Raw genomic sequence first — 26,194 nt, forward strand, 5'->3', positions numbered from 1 at the left:
CTGGTTCTGAATAACAGATGTTTATTGTTACCCAACTAAATGGTACTCATTTCATCAAGCTCAGAATGATGAAATCTAGAGTGAACTTGTTAGGATTTGAGCCCTGAACCGTGATGTCAAATACAAATTCCTGGATTGTATTATTTTGTTGACCCACCACATTCAGTGGCTAAGTGGAAAGTGAGTTAGTGACAGTTGACAAACACTGACAATCAGTGAACACCCTGGAAGAATATTGTTTGTATTAGAAAAAAAATATAGAGAGCACTAGAGATAATTGTAGGACCAACTTAAATGACGATATGCAGAACCCAATTCAACATCTGGAAACACAAGCATTGGCAAAGCCAATAGGTCTTACCTTTAAAAGGCGAGTGCTCACCTATTGGCTTTGCTAATGCTTGTTTGCATTGGTACATCTGACACTACTTTGGGGCACAAAATTCCTGCCCTATATTTACAAAGTGGCGCAATGCATGCATTGCGCCACTTTGTAAGCCTTTGTAACCCTTTGCTCTACATTATGCCAGCACCAGGCATAATATATGGAAAGGGGGTGCTCCCTCATTAGGTGGGCTTTAAATAAATGGCACAAAGAAATCTAACAGACTTTTTGCATTTTTTTTCTGCACTTTAAACACCTGCTCAGAGCAGGCATTAAAAGGAGGCACACCATTGATCATGGAGCTTTACAGGATTAGCGTCAAAATGTTTGACATTAATCCTGCAAAGCTCCGGGCTAGCATAAAAAATTCCGATGCTAGTCCATTAACTACTGGCATGGTGCGCCGTATTTTAAATACGGCGCACACATGGTGGCATTATGAGAATGCTAAGGGGCACAAGAAAACGGCTGCTACAGTGTGTGCTGCACCACTTTTCTTAAATATGCCCCTTTATCTTTCATTTTCACGTTATCTTTCAAAAATGGCCTTTAGCCATATTGGAATGGAAATGTTAAAAGGACAAAATAGAAGCAGGTGCTTAAAAGGTATGTGCGACATTTTGGAATGATTTTCTTTTGGGAAAAACATTCTCAGAAAAACACCATGTGCATAGGCATGCACTTGCACTGCATGCATTGTGAAGCCTGCATGCACCATTCTTCATCAGCAGCCATTTTAGAACAGTAAAGTAAAAATTGGAAATAAAGTGTGAGGAAAAGCAAAAAGAGAAGTGGGGTGCCCGGTAGCACTTTGGAGCAGAAAAACAAGCATTGGTAAATGCATTAGGTTTCTCCTATGGGATTAATAATTATATGAGTGGGGGCAGTGTATGAGTGCAGTGAGAATGGTGTGAGTGCTCACTGTGCAGGGTGAGTAGTGCATGAATGAAGGTTGATAAGTGTCTTAGTGCAGGGTGAAACTGCCTCAATGCATGGTAATGGATGTGTACTCAGTGCAAGATGAGAATTATGTGAAAGATGTTACTCTGTACAAGGTAAGAGATGTGTGAGTATAGGGTGAGAGGTATGTCAATAGTACGAGTGCAGGATGGGCAGTTTGAGTTCAGGTGAGAGGTGTGAGTGGAGGATGGAGGGTGAGAGGAATGTGAGTGCTGGGTGAGAGGTATGTCAATGGTGTGAGAGTGCAGTGTCAGCACTGTGTGAGTGGTGGGTGAGCAGGTTCTGACTGCTAGCGCAATGACTGCATAGTAAATAGTGGGTGAGTGTGCAGGGTGAGTGGTGTCTAAGAGTAGGTGAAAGGTACGTAAGTGTTGCGCAGCAAGGCAATGCACGTTTTCTCCAATTCACCCTACCCAAATTTCCAAGTTTATGAAATTGTGAAACATGAGTACTTTATTAAAAGCAAAAAACTGGGAGGAATTTTTACTTCTGTTTGGTGAACTCCTCAACCAGCTGCAAGACTTTCTCCCTTGTTGTTGTAGACCATCATTTATAATGGCTGCTCTGAACCACTCCTTGGAGCCTAGTAGAACTTCAACCTAGTGTTGCATAACTATTCTTAGCTGGCAGCATGGCACTTTGAGTTAAGGGCTTGCTGTGCAGATATCACCACCTTACAACAGTACACACTGTAATCAATTGTTCAACAGTGGAAGAATTACAAAATACAGAAAACTTCATACACTGTGTCATCCATGGACAAATCAGAAAAAACAGGGACTGTAGCAACACACCTTTGTAAAGGGCCACCAGAAGCGACAAGATCCATAAAGAAACATTGCTTTCAAGTTTTCCAAATCTAGCCACAAGAACCTCATCTAGTTCAGTTTTTTGCTCTGCATTTTGGAACTTGCAGTCCTATTTACCACACTTTAAAATCAGGTCTACAATCCCCAGAATGCAAAGCAAAATTTTAGCTAACTTTGGGAACTTGAGCTCTCTGAAGAAACATTGCGGTGAGGCAATTTAGAAGATTTTTTTTTGTGGATCTTAAATGTAGATGTGGGAGAACCCCATTCCAAAGTACTGGTACATTACCTGGAAGGAGGGTGAAGGATGAGCCCCTGGCTAATCTTATGGGTGAACTCACAGCCATCACGTGACCAGCCTGTTGAGCAGATATCGGGCTTAGTTAGACACTAGTTCCACCCTCCCAATCATCCCACAGGTGCACATATGTGTGCATTCCCAGCAGCGGATCTCATTTTAAAAGGTTGGCACTGGCAGTTAGCATGCCAGTCTACTATAGCAGAGCTTACAGTGTGTGAGACTCAATCTGTGGAACTCACTGAGAGCAGAGATTCAAAAAGCGAGCGGCCCAAAACTGTGCTGGAACTTACTTGTTTTATAAGTTAATCTTCAGGATTGCCTGTAAGTTTTCCAAATAAGTAAAAGGCACTCCTTGAAAATATGTAGAAGCTGTTTATTAAGTCACCAAACAAAGACCACTGACCGCAGCCTTCATCAACTGTCCTCAGTCTCCCACTCCTGGAATCCTCCCTCCGGTTACATTCTAAATTCCATAGCTTGTCAGGAACAGTACAATGAAAATAAAAGTACATAGAATAGATTGTCATTTGACATGTCACAAGATATAACAGTAAGTAGTCACATGATGGACCTTTCTCCGCGCCTTTGTGGTATGTTTGAAGAAGTAGAGCAAGTGAGAAATTATTTTGTAAAGGAATTGCAGTATCAAGCAGTTAAACACTTCTAGAGTGTCCAAAGTAGTATCAAATGAAGATGATGGGGGACATGGATGAGTGACACAAATTGACTGGATGAATTGACATGAGCCAGGGACACTCTTGCCCCTGATTAAGAAAATCCAGACAGATTTGTTTTTACCTGACAATGTTGTGAGAGATGGAAGCATGATGGGGAGAAGGGGGTGAAGGGCTGGATCTTGTTGCAGGAGGGCTGATTGGAAGCCACACACACAGAATAAACTGATGTGGGTCGTCAGAAGCTGCCAGTTGGGTCGCTGGGGACTGCAGAAAGGTGGAGGATGTGAAGACCTTTGGTTATATTGTGGAAATGAACTGCTCACTTGAGGATACATTTTACCAATTGGTGGTATCACGTGGCTTTGAGCCAGTGCAGAGGAGAAGACGGTGACATAATGAATAGTCACTAGCGTTTGGCAGGAAACAAGCAATGCTGTGGACTAATCGGGAAGCAGTAGGAGAAGCGATTTTGGACAGAGAAAGGATACACACAGGCCCACCAAAAAAAGGAACTGCAAGAGGAGATGAGGAATGGAGAGGAGGACTATTTGAAATGTTGGAAGCAAACGACTGGATCATGTGGGTCTAGGTTCGGAGGGAGCGGCTGGGAGAGGAGTTGTGTGGGAATAATGATGGCAAGGTTGAGGCCTGAGTTGAACGAGTTACTTACCTTCGGTAACGACTTTTCTGGTGGATACATTAGCTACCTGTGGATTCCTCACCTCATGAATACTCCCATGGCGCCAGCATTCTACGGAAATCTTCTTACTAGTCTCTGCACGTCGACGAGGACGTCACTGTCTCGCACGCGACGCCGTCTGACGTCATACAGGCAATAAGAGGTCCTCGACGACGTGCGGACGTCAGTACCAATCATTTTTTTTTTTTTTTTTTTTTTTTTTACGTGCATGAGAACAACCAGGCAATGCAATGAAAGAACAAAGCAACATCCATTATAATGTAAAAATACACCACATTGTATGAATAACTGTAAATCTTTTTATGTACATATATATATATATATATATATATAAAACTCTCTCTTTTAAAATATATACACACACCAAGTATATACATAAAGATATATAGACATATACCTACATATATATAAATATATTATATATATACATCTATTGCACCCTCAAAGACCAAGAGGAGCACACTCAAGGATTACTTGGCAAGACCATAAAGGCAACGGGGAGGCGGGTGGGACCGTGAGGAATCCACAGGTAGCTAATGTATCCACCAGAAAAGTCGTTACCGAAGGTAAGTAACTCGTTCTTCTGATGGATACAACTACCTGTGGATTCCTCACCTCATGAATAGAGTCCCAAAGCAGTACCACGCCCGGCGGTGGGTGCCTAAATGGTCAAACCAAGAAATCCTGCAGCACTGACCGTGCAAAATGGCCGTCCCTTCTAACCTCAGAATCTAAACAGTAATGTTTTGCAAAAGTGTGAAGGGACGACCAAGTTGCGGCCTTGCAGATGTCGACCACAGGAACACCTCTGGCTAAGGCCGAAGTGGCCGACTTAGCTCTGGTGGAATGAGCTCTAATGCCCTCAGGAGGATCCTTCTTTGCCAAAGAGTAACATATTTTAATGCAAAGAACAACCCACCTGGATAGTGTTCTCTTGTGGACTGCCTTTCCTCTCCTCTTGCCCACGTATCCAATAAACAGCTGATCCTCCAGCCTGAAATCCTTTGTTCTATCGATAAAGAAGCTCAACGCTCTCTTTGGGTCCAGACGGTGCAGTCTTTCTTCCTCTTTGGAAGGATGAGGCGGAGGATAGAACGTGGACAAAGTAATTGCCTGAGCCAAATGGAAGGGTGAAACAACCTTCGGGAGGAAAGCAGCCTTGGTCCTCAACACCACCTTATCCCCATAAAAAGTTGTATAAGGGGGTTTTACTGATAAGGCCTGCAACTCACTCACTCTCCTTGCTGATGTTATAGCTATCAGGAAGACTGTTTTTAAAACCAAATACCTCAAGGGGCAAGAATGCATAGGTTCAAAAGGGGACCCCATAAGGAAAGTCAGGACTAAGGACAAATCCCATTGCGGCATAACGAATGGCTTTGGAGGATATTGATTTAGAAGACCTTTCAAGAATCTGATAACAATAGGGGATTTAAATAAAGATGGTTGGTCTGGAAGACATATGAAGGCTGACAAGGCCGATAAATAACCTTTAATGGTAGCCACTGCACAGCCTTTCTGCGCCAGAGATAGAGCAAAAGACAAAACGTCCGATAGATGAGCATGTAAAGGATCAATCTGCCTCTCTCCACACCACGCAACAAATTTAGACCACCTATTAGCGTAGATAGATTTAGTGGAGTGTCGCCTGGCCGCTAATATAACATCCACTACCTCAGGCGGGAGAGAGAAGGAACTCAGGTTGCCCCGTTCAATCTCCAGGCATGTAGGTGCAGACTCTGGAGGTTGGGGTGTAGAACCTGCCCCTGCGACTGTGAGAGGAGGTCTGCCCTGAAAGGGAGACGGAGCGGCGGGCACGTTGAGAGTTGGAGAAGGTCGGAGTACCACACCCTCCTTGGCCAATCCGGAGCTATTAAGATTACTAGAGCCCGGTCTTGGCGAATCTTCCTCAATACTCGAGGAATCAAGGGTATGGGAGGAAACGCGTAAAGCAACTGGCCGCACCAGGTCATTTGAAACGCGTCCCCCAACGCTTCCTGCATCGGATACTGAAGGCTGCAGAACAACGGACAATGCGCGTTCTCTCGAGTGGCGAACAGATCTACCCGAGGAAACCCCCACTTGTGGAAGATTAAACGGACTTGATCTGGATGGAGACGCCACTCGTGGTCTGCCGAGAAGTGGCGACTGAGACTGTCCGCACGCACGTTCAAGACTCCGGCCAGATGGTTTGCTATCAAGCAAATCCGATGGTCCTTTGCCCAGGACCATAGTCGAAGAGCTTCTCTGCAGAGAAGGTACGACCCCACTCCTCCCTGCTTGTTTATGTACCACATCGTGGTAGTATTGTCCGTTAGGACCTGTACCGACTGACCACGAAGGGAAGGGAGGAAGGCCTTGAGAGCCAGACGTACAGCCCGTAACTCTAACAGATTGATGTGAAAAATCTGTTCCTCTGGAGACCAAAGACCTTTGATCTCCAGATCCCCCAGATGAGCTCCCCACCCTAGAGTGGAAGCATCCGTTATGACTGTGGCCACTGGTGGCGACTGCTGGAACGGCTTTCCTTGTGAAAGATTGTTGCCTGCAATCCACCACTTCAAATCCACAGCAGCATCTCTGGAGATCTTGACAGTACCCTCTAGATCCCCTCTGTGTTGAGACCACTGCCTTCGGAGGCACCACTGAAGAGCCCTCATGTGCCAGCGAGCATGCATGACCAACAGAATGCAGGAGGCAAAAAGACCGAGCAGACGAAGGACCTTGAGGACTGGAACTACCGCTCCATTTCGAAACATTGGAACCAAATCCTGAATATCTTGAATCCGCTGAGGCGGAGGAAAGGCCCGACCCAATGTTGTATCCAGTACTGCCCCTATGAACAGGAGGCGCTGAGAGGGCTCCAGGTGAGATTTGGGCTCGTTCACCGAAAAGCCCAGGTCGAACAACAACTGGGTTGTTGACTGCAGATGACGCAACACAAGCTCCGGGGACTTGGCTTTGATCAACCAATCGTCCAAGTAAGGGAATACTGCTATCCCCTTCCTTCTGAGCTCTGCCGCAACCACCGACATCACCTTCGTGAAGACTCGAGGTGCTGAAGTAAGACCAAACGGAAGGACCGCAAACTGGTAGTGTTGCGATCCCACCACAAACCGGAGATACTTCCTGTGTGACTTGAGTATCGGGATATGAAAGTAAGCATCCTGCAAGTCGACAGACACCATCCAGTCTTCCATGTTCAACGCCAAAAGCACCTGTGCTAGGGTCAGCATCTTGAACTTTTCCTGCTTGAGGAACCAATTCAAGATCCTCAGGTCCAGAATTGGTCTCAAACGACCATCCTTCTTGGGAATCAGGAAATACCTTGAGTAAACTCCTTGACCCCTTTCCTGCTCCGGGACCAACTCCACCGCGCCCTTTAAAAGGAGGACTTCTACCTCCTGTTCTAGCAACAGGAGGTGTTCTTGTGAACAATACGAAGGGCGGGGCGGGATGAGGGGCGGAAACTCCCGAAAGGGAAGGGTGTAGCCTTTTCCCACAACACTGAGAACCCAAGTGTCCGACGTAACAGTCTCCCATTTGGTGAGAAAATGCTGTAATCTTCCCCCTACAGGAGAGGAGTGAGTGGGAAATGGTGGAAGCCTAAGGCTGCTTCCCCTGCTGCACCCCGCCAGAGGATGAGGAAGAGGCAGAGTGCTGCTGAGAGGCTCCCCTGGTGCGGACCCTACCCCTCCCCCTAAAAGATCTATAGGGGTGGGAAGAGGCAGGTTGCTGATATCTTCCCCGAAAGGAAGAGGAGGAAGAGCCACGCCCAAATCCACGAAACCTCCTGAAGAATCTGGAAGAGGCCGTGGAAGAAGGAGCTTGGAGTCCCAACGACTTAGCCGTGGCCCTGCTCTCCTTAAAACGTTCCAAGGCCGAATCAGCCTTAGCCCCAAACAGTTTGTCCCCATCAAACGGGAGATCCAACAATGTGGACTGTACATCTGCCGAAAAGCCCGAGTTACGGAGCCAGGCCTGTCTCCTTTCCACCACAGTTGTGCCCATTGCTCTGGCTACCGAGTCGGTGGTATCCAGTCCCGTCTGGATAATTTGGGTCGCAGCAGCCTGGGCATCAGAGACAAGATCCAAAAGACCCTGGGGAAGCTCTGTAAACGAAGAGGAGATGTCATCCATCAGAGCATGAATGTACCTCCCCAGGATACAGGTCGCATTAGTGGCCTTTAACGCCAGACTGCAGGACGAAAAAATCTTCTTGGACTGCGCCTCTAGCTTTTTTGAGTCTCTGTCCCCAGGCACCGTCGGGAAAGAACCAGGCGCTGACTTGGACGAACAGGAGGCCTGCACTACCAAGCTCTCCGGCGTAGGGTGCCTAGATAGGAAACCAGGATCAGTTGGAGCCGTCCGATACCTCCTGGCCACGGCTCTGTGAACTGCTGGGGAAGATGCCGGCCTCTTCCACACCTCTAAAACCGGATCCAGCAGAGCGTCATTAAAAGGTAACAGAGGCTCCGCCGCGGCTGAGGCCGGATGCAACACCTCCGTCAAAAGGTTTTGTTTTGCCTCCACCACCGGCAAAGGCAGGTCCAAAAAACTAGCTGCCTTCCGTACCACTGTATGAAAGGAAGCAGCTTCCTCAGTATATTCCCCCGGGGACGAAAGGTCCCACTCAGGGGAAGTGTCCAGCCCACTGGCCGACTCCAGTCCACGCAGCCCATCACCCGAGTCCTCTAGCTCTCCTTCCTCTAGGGCTCGTTGGTACTCCTGCTCTTCTAGTACCCGGAGAGCACGTCTCCTCGAATGAAGTCGTTGTTCAATACGCGGAGTCGACAATGCCTCCGCCGAAGTCGAAGATCGGCGCCGATCTTCAGAAGCCACCGACGCCGCGTCCGGCGCCACATGTAACTTCGGCGCCGACGAAAGAGCAGCTGAAGCAGATGGACCCACCGGAGTCACAGGCCGAAATCCCGACGTCGACGGGATGGAAATCCCCGGGGCCAATCCTTCAGAAGCCACCGGAGCGGCCACCGGCGCCGACACTGGCGCCGAGCCCACGTTCCCAAACGGGAGAAAGGGCATAAAGGGTGCCGGCCGAAGAGGCGCAGGATCACCCAAAGAAAAGGCCAAAGGCCCAGCCGGAGCACCCCCTGGAGCCATCTGTTGGAAGATGGCATACATCGCATTCAAGAATGCGGAACTATCGGCTCCAGGGGTGGGAAAAGCCGGATACTGGGGTGCCTGTCTCGGAGGCGACCCCGACGCCGGCCTCGGCGTCTGCGCCGGAGAAAACACTTGAGGCTCCAATACCTCAATCACCGACGCCTGTCCAGGCGAAGTTGGTGACGCCGGAGAGGGCAACGGCGTCGAAGGATGCGGCGTCACCGTGGGGCTGACCTCCCATGTCTTTCGGCGCCGATCCGGAGACCTGGAACGAGCCTCCCTTGAATGACGCCGAGATTCTCTACGGCGCCGGGAGTCTCGATGACGCCGATGTTTTGGAGAAGACTTCTTGTGATGCTTCTCCTTTGACTTGGCCATAAACAGCTTCGCCTCACGTTCTTTAAGGGCCTTCGGATTCATGTGCTGACATGAATCACAAGTCGAGACGTCGTGGTCGGAGCTCAAACACCAAAGGCAATCGGAATGAGGATCCGTCACCGACATCTTGCCTCCACACTCACGACAAGGCTTAAATCCAGACTTTCTCTGCGACATTATTTCCACGGAGAAAGAGTACGCAGCAAGATATACACTGTAACCGCAAGAGTAACAGTTGCTCCCTCGAAGATAACCGTTTCGAATGCACGGAAAAAAGGGAACTGACGTCCGCACGTCGTCGAGGACCTCTTATTGCCTGTATGACGTCAGACGGCGTCGCGTGCGAGACAGTGACGTCCTCGTCGACGTGCAGAGACTAGTAAGAAGATTTCCGTAGAATGCTGGCGCCATGGGAGTATTCATGAGGTGAGGAATCCACAGGTAGTTGTATCCATCAGAAAGAGGAGAATTACTGGAAAAGGAGTGATAACTGTAAACAAGAACTGTAGATTAGTTTTAAGAAAGCCTGCTGCTGAAACGCAACATAAGTTCACAACATCTAAGAGAAAGCTAGGAAAAATATGCAAGCCACAGGTATAATTTGATTTGATTCAGGTATAACAAATGATTATGAACAAGGTGAAACTGTGGGCATTATATTCACTGCACAGCTCAACAGTACAGTGGCAGTGCTGTCTTTTCTGATGGCAGGTTTTAAGAATGCTTGATAGAGGGTGTCTTTGGCATACATTTACCTTGTGTAAAGGGATGAATACAGAGGGTGATGCTTCATTATTGATGGGCTAACTTTAATATGATTATCCAAACAGAGCTGCAAAAATGCAATTGCTAAATTCTAGGTCGAGGCCTTCAACCTAAGGCAGGAAATACACTAGAGAGCGGAAGAAGGGGGTGGAGGAAACATAGGATTGGGCCAGAACCAACAGGGAGGCTGGGGAGGTTAGAAACAAAGGAAAGGTACCAAGACCTGAGAAGCCGAGTCAAGCACTGCTAACCACATCAGGGCAGTGAAAAAGAAGTCGAAATGTTAGCAAGCAGAAAACAGGCTTAGCAATGCCAAAGAAGAGAGACAGGTTTTTACCTGAGCCTGGGCTGCAACAATGGTTTACCTCTCCTCATTTCCCTGGGGCTGCTGTCGGATCACATGTTTCAGAAGTGAGCAGAAAGGTGCACTATTAAAGAAAGCAGTCAAGGCCAGTGCACAGGCAAGAGAAATATGCAGTGACACTACTCACGTTGTAATGTCATGCGTCATGAGCAGTCGGGGTTTTTGACACTGCTGTAATTTTCAATACAAGCACTGGCCTCCGCAACAAAAGGGAGCACTAGAGTGGGTGTCTGCTTCGGCCGTGGGGGGACTGGTGTGTGAGCGTTGTCCTGGGGGGACTGGTGAGTGCTGTTGCAATCAGGGTTCGAGTCTTGGTGGGAGGCACAACATCCAGTGTTTCTGTGCAAATCATTTAATCTTTCTGTGCCTGTGAAGTGCTCCGAGACCTTCTTTGAAGTTTGCTCTATGTGTAAAGAAGTAAATCAAATTAGAAAAGAAATTCCGAACCAAAAGTGGATGAACACAGTACTTGGGCCTCAGGACACTGATAACAGCAAACACACAAGGAACAAGCATTGGTAAATGCAAGAAATAGTGCTACAGCCAATAGAAATAGAGGAAAAGTAAGCGGCAAGCAAGGCAATCAATGCAAAGCAAGGAAAGCAAGGGGCGGAATGTAAGCCATTTATAAGATTTATATTAAATACAAAAGATTCCTCAAGCACACCACAAGCAAAACCTAAAAAACAGTTTCACCACACTGGTGCACCCTTGTGTGGCCTAACTATAATGTTTCCCTCAGCTCAATTGTGGGTTCCTAAGCAAACTAAGTTATCTTGATCCAAATAGACGTGCAGTGCTAAACTCACTGACAATACTTAGGAACAATCTAAGTGAGTGAGAGAAAAGCTACCTCAAATCAAGCCTCTTTCACTACTTCTGCATGTTGCCAAATGAAACATTAGAAAAATGCTAAAGAGGATATAAATAAAATAAGATATAAAAACTCATAAAAAATATACAATTACTATTCAATTTTAAAAATAAATCAGAAAAGAATGCAAAGTAAAAGCTAGTGTTCTACGTTTGCCATAGGTATGGGCTTGAGTGGTAATGTGTGGGGAGGGCCATGTGTGTCTCTGTGTGTATGTGTGTGTTTGGAATGTTGGGGAGAAGAATTTTCGATAGTTGTGGCTAACAGGCAGTGATCATCAAGCTGCACATGCTTGTTAATGAAATAAATTGGGTATGCCATATCAAGTCTTTTTTTCTACTAAAACTTATACTTGCAATAAAGTCAAAACAGAGAAGTGTTCAGGAAGAAAAAATATGGTTGACCCGTCAGGGCAGAAAAGAGAAGCAAACATGAAAACATAATTTTATTCATAGTTAATTTCAGGAGCACTGTCAGGGCCCGGTCAATTTCATTACCTTTAATGTAAAACCATGAAGGTAATTACATTGCCCAGCCCCTGCCGCTGCTGGATCACATACACAGTTCTCACTTCTTGCAGTTAAAACTTAAAAAGGTACATAGTGTTCTCAGTTCCCACTGCACAAACCAAGAACCGCATGTGCTTACATGGCATTTCACCTGCATTTTACCTGGACCGCAGACACATGTAGTCTTCTAGAGTGAATCTAAAAGTGAAAGAGAGGGACTGCAGGAAATTTAACAAGCATTTGCAATGTAATGGGTCTTGTGTTTGCTCAAGTTAAAGCTATTAGCGCTGTAAACTCCTAACCGGTCTATTCCTGCCACATAAACTGAAAATTAAAAGTAATACAATTTCACATAAGGGAGCTGATTTAAAGCAGCACATCTTGAGCATGAAGGTGACTAATCAAAACAAAAAGACCAGTCCGGTTTTTCCTTTGCATAGTAAGAAAAAAGAAGAAAACAAGCACGATCGCACTGTGTAAAACCTTGAATTCGCGAAGGAGCGCTAGGATGAACAATAGAATTAAACTGGTAGTCATTAAAAGCACTCGATTAGTGTCCAGCAATATCACACTGCCTACAAAATAAAGTGAAAAAGTAGTCCAGAAACCATACGGAAAACATGGAGCCTTGTACGTTTTCAGTAGCTGGCCGGTGCTCTCGAGGAGGGCTAAACACCGGAAAAGGCATTTCTTTCACTAATAAAATCAAGTGAATGTTAAAACGCAAGCCAACGAACCAATGAAAGTGATGGGCATGACATGGGCGTGGTTAAACGCCCACAGAGGGATTACAACAGGGACAGAGCGCTTGCACGCTCCACGCTCAAAATGACACGAATTACATTTGTCCGCCTTTTTCCTTTGGGTTATTATCACCGGAAATATGCTTCTTAAAAGCACTAGTACCATCTAAAATGTATTATAGGCAGTATATGTGCCACATTTGGTGTCTGAATCAGTTTCCTCCACTTTTGTTCTGGTACACAAAACCTTTCGCAATTTAAGTTAAAAGGAAATATATTTGCTTTAATCCATATTGCAAGAAAAATGTTCAAATCACATTTGTCCTGTTTGTTGCACTAGCGCAACTTTTTTGTTCCACTGCTCTAGATATGTATCTCGGAAAACTTCTCACCTCTGTCATCTTCAGAGATCAAGGCTAAATAAAGTCTTTTGAATTTGATATAAATTAAATATAAGTAAAATAAAGTTGCCTCAACATTTCCCTTAAAAAGATTGTGACTGTAGAAGCAAAAGAAAAAAGGTCAACCAGCATGTGTCAGTAGATGGCAGCATTGTCCTGGTCTGCAGCCTCTGACAGTGTGACAGATTAACTCTTCCCACTGGACATTTTGCTAAGAGAGTGTATGTACCAGGAGCTTTCCTAAATGTGTCACCCCAGCTGAGAGGCGCTGGGATCCCAGCTGAGAGGCGCTGGGTGGAAGTAGCTTGTTGCTCCTGCACTGTACGCCTGTCACTGGCTCTGGTAATTAGACGCTTCAAGCACTCAAGACTGATTTGCCTGAGTTATGTGTTCTTCTGCTTGTTTTTTCTACCTGACACAACTGGAATTATGTAGCTGGCATTTAACTAAGAAAGTTCTCACTCTTGTATAACCAGGCAGTGAATAAGATTTTTTCTGGGATGTAAGAACACTTGATTGTTTTTCAAGTGATCTTAATTAAGGAAAGGTATTCGTTGGCAGATTTATGAAAAGTGGCGCTGCACTGAGTGCAGCGCCACTTTCCCTGCGCCCCTTAGCACCCCCTAGTTCCATCATGTGTGCCCCATATTTAAAATACAGCGCACCATGGCGCAGGATAGGGGGCAATAGTGTCATCATTTTTGACACTATTGATGTACTCTGCAGCAGTAGCGTCTAACTGTTGGTGCTACTCCTGCAGAGTACAGAGGGGCTCATTCTAAAGAATGGAAGCCCCCTTTTAATGCCTGCTCTAAGCAGGCGTTAAAAGTGCTGTAAAAATGGCGCAAGGAAATCTCATAGATTTCCTACCGCCATTTTTTCAGCCCCGCCCCCTTTGCATACATTATGGCTGGCACAGGCATAATGTAGTGCAAAGGGTTACAGAGTGGTGCAAGATGTAGAGACCAGCTGGACTCATTCTAGTGTTTCTGTCAGCCACTCTGCTGAGGGCTGGTCTTACTTGTATAACCCACACCCACCCAACACAGGCGTCACCAGTCAGGTGACCCTGCCAATAAAAGGGGCCGGGCGCACGTGCCTGAGGCCAGTTCAGTACCACCCTACAACCGTGTCTGCGTCACCTCATTTACAAGCATGAGGGCCTAGGGCCCCACGTTACATTGGCGACGAGGGTGGGATCTGCAACCCCACGTGGTTGCAGACATGAACCTAATCGGTGGAGGAAAGAGGAGAAGTGAGGCCGTCGCAGTTCCAGCCTCATCGGTAGGAAAGAGGGGGGTGAGTGCTGTCGATGACCGCATCCTGCAGCGCTACCAAAACGGCTGCGTTGCGGAAGATAAGTAAAGCGCTGTGAGGCCCCCCCCCGAAGAAATCGACCTGAGCCCGCCCCGGAGTTGGATAGAGCGCGGCCCGCAGGGCTGCGAGGTCCGCGCAACACAGGGGCAAAAGGCGCTGTTGCGCGCCGTAGAAAAGAGGAATGCCTAGGGCCGCCTCCCCTCCCCTCCAAGAAAGTGCGAAAATGTGGCCGGGGCCGGTCGCCCCATGAAAAAGAAGGCGGTCCGCAGCGTGTCATGCAGCTGCGGCCGCGTGTGGAGAACAGGGTGCGATCGGCACCGAGAAAAAAAAAGAAAATTACCGGGCCGTTTCCCCGTTGACTTTCAAAGTGACGCTGTCGCGCGCCGTGCACTGTGAGGAGTTGCCTAAGTGTTCGGGGCCGGTCGCCCCGTTTCATTTTAAATAATGGTGCACACGCGCACCGAAGAAAATGCCTAGGGCCGCCCCACCCCAAAAATGCCGGAAAACGGCCGCAGCACGAAGGACTGCTGCGGCCGCAACTTGAGATCACCGATGGTGCTGGCATGCACCAAAGAAGAAAGGAAAATGCCCAGGGGCTACCCCAACTTGTCCCGGCAGGAATTTGAAATAACATGGTGCAGACACGCACCAGATAGATGCCCAGGGCCGCGCCCCCACCTCCAACAAAGAATAAAAGTGCTCACACCTAGAGAGAGAGAAAAAAAAAAAAAAGCGGTGCCCGAGCCCCCACGCCCCCCCTCACTGACGTTGCTGCCATCTGCATGCCTCTTTAACGAGGCTGTGCAGGAAAAAAAAATTGGACAGAAAGAAAAAAAAAACAAAGAGAAGAGAAACAGGGAGAGAAGATAAAAGGAAAATAAAATTGAACTTACCTGCAGCCCCCACCAGCTCGAGAAGTCCTCCCAGCAGCATGCCCTCCTCACCGGCATCTGTTGAAACAAACGAGGCCGGTAACAGGAAAGACCGTCTTGAAGCTAGGAAAAAAAAGTGCACTACTGGCATCCAGTGGCCAGAGTTGGTATCGCACCCTATTTCTGTTTTAAAGATAAAGCAAGCTTGGATGAAGGAAAGTTTACAGCAGCACCTTCAGAAAGTGACTGCTCTAAACCAAGAGTGCGCCCGTGGACAGAATTGGCGCAGAAGACGGAAACGGCGAAGAAGAAGGAAGCGACGCTGTAAAAGGGAAGGAGAAGACTGCAGCTGCCCTAGCCAAGCTGCAACAGTGAGAAACGGACGCCAGTGCCACGTGAGATACGAAGAGAGCGCGCATGGTCTGCGCAGCCCCTGGCGGTCGTCCGCCGCCACCGACGAAAGAACGCCACACGCCCCAGCAGTGATGGACATCACCGCAGGACAAGAAAGGGACATGCCAGGCGTTGCCACAGGACGCCCAGAAAAAAAAGAGACTCACACGTGCGCAGCGTGCACAGAGAGCTGCGCCAGAGAATGTGACGACATGGGTAAAGTCCGTGAAGATGGAGAGAGTACCCGAGAGCGTGACGTAACGCACGGGAAAAGAGGCCATGTCAGCTGGCCGCGCAGCGATGGAAGATGGCCACTGTTGGCCCATCAGTGAGCAGGTCATCTGAACTGACCGACCCTGCCAGAGCAGATGGCAGGAGTGAGCGCCACAACAGCGCAGCCTCGAGGCGTAAGAGCGGTGCCTCGAGTGAAGAGAAGGAGGAAGAGAGCGGGGACCCTCCTGCCAGAGAGAGAGGTCCACCAAGAGGATCCGGGAACGGACCAGACCGGGAGAGGTCTGCTTGAAGAGCAGATCATGTCCTACCCGCAGGACTCAGCCTGTGAGAGGCTGCAACCGAGCAAGATGCACCAGAGGAGGTGCAGTGATAGGTCCATGTGACGCAGCATGCGACCTGTGGCACAACGCCACATTGAGGACGAAGAGGAAGATGCACCAGGGAAGGTGCAGTGAGAGGTCAGTGTGAAGCAGCATGCGACCCGTGGCACAACGCCACGTCGAGGACAAAGAGGAAGATGTACCAGCAGAGGTGCAGCGCAAGGTCCATGTGCCGCAACATGTGACCTGTGGCACGATGCCACAGCAAGGAGAAGAGAGAGTGGCACGATGCCAACAAGAAATGAGGAGAGGAGTGTGACAGACCGGTCACACCACAGATCAACTCCATCGCAGGTGTGAAAGTGGAAGGAAGTAGAGTGACACAACTGAGGACTCGTGCGAGCAGATGAGGAGGTACCCATCAGTACAAGACAGTCACCGGGGTGAGCAGAAGTCACTGAAGACAGCGATGTGGGTGGTCCCCCACACTTCCCAGTACGACCGACCTGTCACCGGCTGCTTGGCTGTGATGGCATCCCTGACGCCGACTGCACAGGCCACACAAGACCCGCCGTGGCCCCTATGTCCATCAAGTGGTCCTTCCGCTGACGAAGCCGCCGCCACCTGTTTGATCTGCAACAGGATGAAAAAAAAACATCATCATCATGATGTGGTGCATCGCCCAATCATCGAAGGAGGAGCACAGCACCACCTGAGTGGAGACAGTCAGCAACAAGAACCGATGCTGACAAGGCATGTCTGGCAACGTAGAAACTTATCATCTGAACACTTGCCATGAGCACTGTGAACCAGACGCCTGCCGGTGAGAGCAGACCAGATCATTTGGACCATCCACCCTTGGGGTTGCACAAGACTAGGACGTGGCCCTGTTGGGAGTTCAGAGAGACTCCTTTGGCGTGGCCAACGTTGGCCCGCACAGCCCACACAGTCCCGTCGCAATCCAGGGACAAGGGCCTCCAACAAATTCCTGTGAGAGCGGAATATCGCTGAGAGAGAATGCATCTGAGACAGCTCCACGTCAGGCATCCGGAAGCACGGAGGTCTCATATCGAGAGACTGGTCACCTGAAGACTTTGCACTATGGCCAGAGCACCTGAATCCGGATGGCTCGAGCAAGCGGACCCTGCATCAACAACCCTTGTGGCTCCATGCGAGACTAGGATGTGGTCCTGTAGGTTGTTCCTCTGAGACGTCTTTGCTGGGCCTGAGATAGGCAAGCACAGTCCACACAGTCCTGTGGAAGCCCGCGAAAGGGCCTCGAGGAGACTCCTGCTTGATGGAGATCTGGCACGAGAGGGAAGACTGCCGCTTCTCTGCCGCTGGACTCCCAGGCGCCCCAGGCCGTCACGTCATCTGCAATCTTAGGAGGTAGACAATCTCCAGAGTCAGAATGCCGTCCAGAACTGTGTACAGTGGACTCCCCACTGCTCCAGATGCACATGCATCAGAAACTGTAAATAGACTTTGACCACATGAGCCCAGGCAGGACCCGATCAACAATATCCAGCGAACTGTGAGGTCGTGGACAAGCAACTGAAGTATCTGGACTTCATCCACACTGTGTTCGTGCCCAGCTGTACCTGGTTAAATTATGGACTCGTGCGGAGGTGTCCGGGTGCTCCCAGCTGCACCATGTCCACTGCAATTCTGCAGTCTGCCTTTTCGAGGCCGAGAGACTGATTGTGGTGCTTTGTTATTGTTTCTTTTACAGGTTGGACTTTTGTTTGGTTCCTCAATAAAGTTTGGGAGGGATGTAGAGTCCAGCTGGACTCATTCTAGTGTTTCTGTCAGCCACTCTGCTGAGGGCTGGTCTTACTTGTATAACCCACACCCACCCAACACAGGCGTCATCAGTCAGGTGACCCTGCCAATAAAAGGGGCCGGGCGCACGTGCCTGAGGCCAGTTCAGTACCACCCTACAACCGTGTCTGCGTCACCTCATTTACAAGCATGAGGGCCTAGGGCCCCACGTTACACAATGCATGTATTGTGCCACTCTGTAAATACAGCGCGGGGATTTCAGCCTTGTTGGTCCACGTTAACGTAAAAAAATAATTACGTTAATGTGGCACAAGGTGGCGCTAGTGCATTATAAATATGCCCCTCAGGGAGCTAAGGATAGCAGGAAAGGATGCTGGCATTTTTTTACCCTCTGTTCAGTTTGAATGCAATTACAGATTAAACCCGACCGTGGCTATTTTCCAGCAGAATGAATGTTGTTCTTATTGTACTTGTTTTCACATTTGAAGAATAGCTTTGGGATTCGTTATGGTATGTTTATTTCTCATTCGCGAGAAGACCGCACCTGCCATGTAAGCCTTTCTTGCAGTAAACTGATCATTCGAGCAAATGTAACATTGAATAGTTTCAGACATGTGAAGCGATGAATGAAGTGCATCATTTTTACTTTCATGTCAGGTCTGAGGATAATTCAATCTGATAAAATCAGTTCCAAGAGAGCATCAGATTAATTTCACGTTAAACCCATGTTTGCACACAGCCACTTGATAACAGTAGGTCGCCAGTATTTGCAGCTCTATATTACAATTTTCATATTCTAGTCATAGACACGATTGACTCAGAGAAAAAGTGATCATAAGGTAGAGAGTGGAGGCATGAAATGGAAACAAGAACGCTTGAATTGCGTATAGCCAGGGGAGACTATGTAAACAGCAGGCAAAATTTTAAAAAAGTGCCATAAAAGCGGATGAAAACTCAGGACACTGATAAGAGCAAACACAGATGGAACAAGCATTGGAAAATGCAGAAAATATTGCTACAGCCAATAGAAACGGAGGAAAAGTAAGTGGCAAGCATAGGAGCCAATAAAAAGCAGGGAAAGCAAGGGGCGGAATAAAAGCCCCTTTTAAGTATAATAAATATTGGATTTCACAAGCACAGTGCAAGTGCTGTGCTGGTGAAACCTAAGCATGGGGAGGGCCTGGGATCGATGAACTAAAAGGGCCAGACTGGCCATTTTGATGGACTGCCATTTTCCTGGAAGGCGGCAGGAGTCGAGGCTGCTTTCAGATTAGAATGGGCTATCAGGACTCAACGTTGCCTGCATGGCATCATTTGGGCCAGTCTACTCAAGGATGGGGCCAGGTTGAAAATTGTTGCTAGGAATTATTTTTTGTTTGTATTCCATCCATGGCCTTCCTATAAAAAAAAGTTACAATTTAAAGATTAAAAAATACAGAACAAAGGGATCGCTGTAAGGGCCAAAGCAAATAGTTGGGTGGATTGGACTGCTAGGGAGAAGAAGCAGTGGGAGAAGAAAGGAAGCAAAGAAGACATGCACTTTCATTGAGTGCTCAAAGGAAAGTAAAAAAAGAGTTCCCTCAAAACAACAGGGAAAGGATACAGTTCATCCAGTCAAAAGCAGTGTAAATCTGCCGTGTTACAGGGCTAACAAATACAAGACAAGGGAGGGAACTCCCTCAGAAAGCAACGGAATAAGGATATACAGGAACGACAATCATGAGCTGAGGGCTGACCTAAAGTCCAGTCTAATTAATGTATTGTAGACGGTAGAATTATGACAGTAAATAATTAAAGCTACCTACAGGCAAGATAACACAAGATATGGAGGGCTGAGTTCAGGAGAGAGAATTGCATTTTACCACTGACTTTTCACATTGTTTGCAAAACGATTTCAGGTTTTGTACAGGACTGTAATCTAATACTTCAGTTCGACTAGTTCAATTGGCAAGGCAGCAATTCCGCGAAAGCATTATACTTTCGAATAATACTCAGGCGACGTCACCGCGCTGTGATCGCCCCCTAAACAGGGAAAGCTGACATTACTCACCAAAGAGCAGCAGGCAGCCTGCTAAGGGCATCTTGAGACGAAGGTCCGCGCTGCTTGCAGCCACACGCATTCCGGACAAGTGCAGTATCCTGGCTCCCTGGTCAGGTGCAGTCTCTCCGACTCTGGTTAGGTGAGGCCACAGTATTCTCACCGGCTCCCTGGCAGGTTACCGCCCTTCTTGGCTCACTTGATGCAGCCTTCCCTGGCTCTCTAGCTCTTCCTGGTGAGCTGCAGCCTCTAAGAGCTTCGCCTGGCTCTCAGGACAGGTGCTGCCTCCAGCACCGCCCCTGGTGAGGTGCATCCTCCCCCTGGCTCTCGGGTGAAGCGTCCCCTGGCTCGCTGAGCTCTCAGGACTGGTGTTGCCCCCAGCACCACCCCTGGTTCTTAGGTGAGGTGCAGCCTCCGCTGACCCTTAGGGTGCAGGCTCCTCTGAGTATCAAGACATGTGTGGCCCCCAGCAGCGCCCCTGGCTCTCAGGACAGGTGTAACCCCAGCAGACACTGGCTCTCAGGACAGGTGTAACCCCAGCAGACACTGGCTCTCAGGACAGGTGTAGCCCCCAGCTGCGCCCCTGGTTCTGAGTGAGGTGCAGCCCCCCCTGGCACTCAGGACAGGCGTAGCCCCAAGCAGCGCCTCTGTTACTTAGAGGAGGTGCAGTCTCCCCTCGCTCTCGGGTCATGTGCAGCCTGTACTTCCTCGGCTCTCTCGCTAAAGCAAGCCTCAGACTCAAGCAGTCCTATCTCCCCTCTCCAGGTAGAAAGAGCTCCCCCGCTGCTATTACCAGGGCGAGAGCCCCCAGGAGGTGAAATCCCCACCCCTCACCCTCTCCCCCGAGCAGGCACGGCTCTTCCTCTTGCAGTAAGTCCAGAAGCTGTGAGGTCCGCTCCCCATCACCGGCAGCAGCTCACCGCGGGGAGATCTCCCAACATAAACTGTGAGCATAAAATTCCTTTCCCAAGAGAAATTGGCGCCTCGTACCTAGGCGCTTTAGCATGTCGTCAGAGAAGAACGCGATACATACACGATAGTACAATGCAGTCCATTACCTTGCTATATGTGCCGTCACGTGTGTTCCTACTGCTTATCCTCCCACCAGTGTCCTTTCCACTGCCCCCAGATACAGCTCTTTCACTGTCCCCTCACTCATACACATACAGCTCTTTCACTGTCCCCTCACTCATACACATACAGCTCTTTCACTGTCCCCTCACTCATACACATACAGCTCTTTCACTGTCCCCTCACTCATACACATACAGCACTTTCACTGTCCCTTCATACACATACCACTCTTTCACTGTCCCCTCACTCATACACATACAGCTCTTTCACTGTTCCCTCACTCGTACACATACAACTCTTTCACTGTCCCCTCATGCATATACCACTCTTTCACTTTTCCCTCACTCATACACATACAGCTCCTTCACTCTCCCCTCATACACATTCCACTCCTTCACTTTTCCCTCATACACATACCGCTCTTTCAATGTTGTTTCACTCAGACACATACAGCTCTTTCACTGTCCCCTCATACACATACCGCTCTTTCACTGTCCCTCACTCATACACATACAGCTCTTTCACTGTCCCCTCACCGACATGCCGCTCTTTCGCTGCCCCCTCATACACATACTGCTTTTTCACTGTCCCCTCATTCGTACACATACAGCTCTTTCACTGGCCCCTCAAACACATACCGCTCTTTCACTGTCCCCTCACTCATACACATACCGCTCTTTCACTGTCCACTCACCGATACACATACCGCTCTTTCACTGTCCACTCATACATATACCACTCTTTCACTGTCTCCTCACTCATACACATACAGCTCTTTCACTTTCCCCTCACTCATACACATACTGCTCTTTCACTGTCCCCTCATACATGAACTGCTCTTTCACTGTCCCCTCATACACATACAGCTCTTTCACTGTCCCCTCACTCATACACATACTGCTCTTTCACTGTCCTCTCACCCATAGACATACAGCTCTTTCACTGTCCCCTCATACACATACCGATCTTTCACTGTCCCCTCACTCATACACATACAGCTCTTTCACTGTCCCCTCATACCTATACCGCTCTTTAACTGTCCCCTCACTCATACACATGCATCTCTTTCTCTGTTCCCTCATACACATACCACTCTTTTACTGTCCCCTCACTCAAACACATACAACTCTTTCACTCTTCCCTCACTCATACACATACAGCTCTTTCACTGTCCCCTCATACACATACCGCTCTTTTACTGTCCCCTCACTCATATCCATACAGCACTTTCACTGTCACCTCATACACATACTGCTCTTTCACTGTCCCCTTGTACATATACCAATCTTTCACTGTCCCCTCACATATACACATACAGCTCTTTCACTGTCCCCTCAATCATACACATACCGCTCTTTCACTTTCCGTCACTCATACAGCTCTTTCACAGTCCCCTCATACATATACCGCTCTTTCACTGTCCCCTCACTCACACATACAGCTCTTTCACTGTCCCCTCATATATATACCGCTCTTTCACTGTCCCCTCACTCATACACATAGAGCTCTTTCTCTGTCCCCTCATACACATACCGCTCGTCCACTGTCCTGTCATACAACTACCAATCTTTCACTGTCCCCTCACTCCTACACATACAGCTCTTTCACAGTTCCCTCATACATATACAAAACTCTTTCACTGTCCCTACACTCATACACATACAGCTCTTTCACTGTCCCCTCATACATATACCGCTCTTTCGCTGTCCCCTCACTAATACACACACAGCTCCTTCGCTGTCCCCTCATACACATACCACTCTTTTACTGTCCCCTCATTCACACACATACAGCTCTTTCACTGATCCCTCACTCATACACATACACCGCTTTCACTGTTCCCTCATACATATACTGCTATTTCACCGTCCCCTCACTCATACATATACAGCTCTTTCACTGTCCCCTCATACAGCTCTTTCACTGTCCCCTCATACATACACCGCTCTTTCACTGTCCCTGCATACAGCTTTTTCACTGTCCCCTCATAAACATACAGCTCTTTTACTGTCCCCTTCTGTCCCCACATACAGCTCTCTCACTGTCCCCTCATACACATACAGCTCTTTCACTCTCCCCACAAACAGCTCTTTCACTGTGCCCTCATACACACACAGCTCTTTCATTGTCCCCTCATACAGCTCTTTCACTGTCACTGTCCCCTTATGTCCCCACATACAGCTCTTTCACTGTCCCCTCATACACATACAGCTTTTTCACTGTCCACTCATACAGCTCTTTCACTGTCCCCTCATACATATACCACTTTTTCGCTATCCCCTCATACACATACAGCTCTTTCACTGTCCCCCTCAAACAGCTCTTTCACTGTCCACTCATACACATACAGCTCTTTCACTGTTCCCTCATACACATACAGTTCTTTCAATGTCCCTTTCGGTCCCCACATTGAGCTCTTTCACTGTCCCCTCAAACAGCTCTTCCACTTGTCCCCTCATGCACATACAGCTCTTTCACTGTCCCCTCCTACACCTTGTTTACTGTCCCCTCATACACATACATCTTTCACTGTCCCCTGATACAGCACTTTCACTGTCCCCTCCCCTCATACAGCTCTTTTACTGTCCCTCATACACATACAGTTCTTTCACTGTCCCCTCATACATACACCGCTATTTCACTGTCCTCTCATACACACACAGCTGTTTCACATTGTGGGTCAATGTCCGAGCAACCTTGTTAATATTAGAGTCCCCGTATCTAGAGCCATGAATAAGACTGAATTGTCTCTTTATGCTGACAGCAGGTCACAGAGGGGGTCATTATGACCGCCAGGGTCACGGTCGGAACGCCGCCAAAGTGGTGGTCCGGCTGTGACATTATGACCGTGGTGGAGCCGCCATGATCACACCGATGCCCTGACGAATACGAGTCCCCACCTGCCAGCCAGTCCATGGCGGCAAACACCGCCATGGAAAGGCTGGCGGAATGGGGGACTCTGGGGGGCCCCTGCACTGCCCATGCACTTGGCATGGGCAGTGCAGGGGCCCCCATGCACATCCCCATCGCTTATTCCACTGCCCGAATTACGGGCAGTGGAATGCGCGATGGGTGCTGCTGCACCCGCCACACCGCCACATTGCCGCCAGCTCCATTAGGAGGCGGCTGCAATGTTAAGGCCCTGTTCCCCGCTGGGCCGGTGGGAAAGCCACAATAGGGCTGGCGAGATTCAGGCCGCACAGGCAGCCTGATGGCGGGATGGCATAGGCGGGCAGCATCCGCCGCCCGACAATGTCATAATGAGGGCTAAAGTCTTTTTAAACACCAGAGGTTTAACACTGTGGATAAAACAGTGCTGTTTATTTGATATCCTAATTCTCTCCCAACAGATTTGGAGTCAGAGTATGAAAATCAGTTGTGTTTGATAAAACGATGAACAATATTATCCAACATAGTATTTTGAAACGTATTTGTTTTGTTGCCAGAGCCTTGTGGTTTCACCTGGTTTGCAAGTTTAGTGACTGGGTATTTCTATAACACATGAACTGCGCGGTGGCTGGAAACAGCACTGATTCAATTCTCTGGTGTTCTTACCAGCGCCGCGCAACTCTCTTGGAGTTAGCAGGCTCTTGGTGCAGCATGAACTAACAGCACGTGGGACTGCGGCAAATAGGAACCCTTTCATGTGACCTGCTTTCTATCTCTGTCCTGGGTCCTTCAGGCTCTCTAAAGCACACATGGGAGCAGAGCTCAAGACAAGCAGAACCAGGCTCTGGCACAAGTTTGGCGGCCATTTTAATGCCTCCTCAAAATAGCGGTCTTTACCCAAGGAAAGAGGGCAGACCAGTGCTTAATTTGTGCTTATTGTTTCCGGTGCTGAGCACCGGCACTTATTTTTGAGGGCCGGGGCTTATTCTTCTGCCTCAAGCATTTGCTGCGAGCAAAAAGACACATCTGGGAAAGACGGAGGAAGAGACAAACAAAAAAGCGTCACAAAGGGATAGAGTAGAAAGCTGCAAGAGTGAGCTGAAGGGGCAGGGAGTGGCTTTATATGGACTGAAGAGGCCGATATGGTTTCAGGATGACGCTGCCTCAGTATTCCGTGTTCACACATTTATTTGCAGCAGCCGCGTGTTTAGGAGGAGGGCTTTGGGCACCGGCACGTTTATATTTGCAAATTGAGCACTGGGGCGGACCTGACAGCTCCAAGCTGGAGCTCCTCAACTGGGAAGTGATGGTGAGAGCTACTGCATAGATGTCCTCCACTATTTGCAGTGTACAGCCTAGGGGTCATTGCGTGGGCAGCAGCATGGCCATAACTAGTTTCCCATTTTAAGATGGAGGGCACATATGAGCCCACCAACTTAAGGCTGCAGTGTTGCTGTGACAAACTTCATATATCATAGGTGAGATGAGGCCTGCAACCAGACAAGGAGGCTAAAGGCTAAAACTGATGCTCCATGGTGGAAGATGAGAAGATTTCCCAAAACCTTGACTACAACTTCCTTTTCTGAGCAACAAGTCCCTCAAGTCTGCAAACGTCATTGAAGGCCATCCAATTGGTGCCATGTGTTGTTGCAACCCTTGCTCTCAGAATTTGCCTGGAGCTTGTTTGAGATCCTATTGGTTTGATTCACATTATCCAGCTGCCAAGAACTCTTAATTTCAACCTCTAGAGCAGAGGCCCGTTTCCCCCTTGCCAACAAGCCACCCATTCTGGTTTTTGATTCCCAATTACACATTTGGGCTGTGGCTTTATAGGGTTGACGCTATTCAAGACCTTTTGCTTTCACTTACATTGTTATACATCAAGTATACTTACAGAGGCTTCCAGCAAGCACTCTTTATTCATTGGTCTGCTGTAGTGTCATTCACATTCCATTGTTTCTGCCCACTGCAGCAACAGCATTGGACAGTGGGTTGGCACACTTCAGCCGCTGGCTAACTTCACTGTGAGTGACAGCATCCTCTTACTGTTTCAAAAGGAAGACACCCACATACAAAGTAATTCCCTTAAGTGCCAGGGTCTACTATTTTGCTTTTAGACAATGTTAATTGTTTTTCTAAACTTACGGGACCCGGCAGCTTTCCAAAAAAAAAGATTACAACCCAAAAATAAAGTTTACAACCAACAACAAACCAAAAGGCTGACAGCCAATACCAGACCTATTGGCTTTATCAGCGCTTGTTGGGTTTAACATTGGCACTGCAGT

The 26,194-nt window shown here is 48.3% G+C and overlaps 1 protein-coding gene across 1 annotated transcript in view; it reads right to left on the reverse strand.

Annotated features, from left to right (window-relative positions):
• LOC138299202 (integumentary mucin A.1-like) overlaps positions 1-20,222 on the reverse strand; it is a 47,588-nt gene extending 27,366 nt beyond the window's left edge. The window contains exon 1 of the mRNA XM_069237311.1: positions 19,959-20,222. Within this exon, the coding sequence (XP_069093412.1) occupies positions 19,959-20,028 (70 nt within the window). The 5' untranslated portion in view covers positions 20,029-20,222. The remainder of the gene's footprint in view (positions 1-19,958) is intronic.
• Between the last annotated feature and the right edge of the window lie 5,972 nt (positions 20,223-26,194).

The sequence above is a fragment of the Pleurodeles waltl genome, chromosome 6, assembly GCF_031143425.1.
Source record: "Pleurodeles waltl isolate 20211129_DDA chromosome 6, aPleWal1.hap1.20221129, whole genome shotgun sequence".
Classification (NCBI taxonomy): Eukaryota; Metazoa; Chordata; class Amphibia; order Caudata; family Salamandridae; genus Pleurodeles; species Pleurodeles waltl.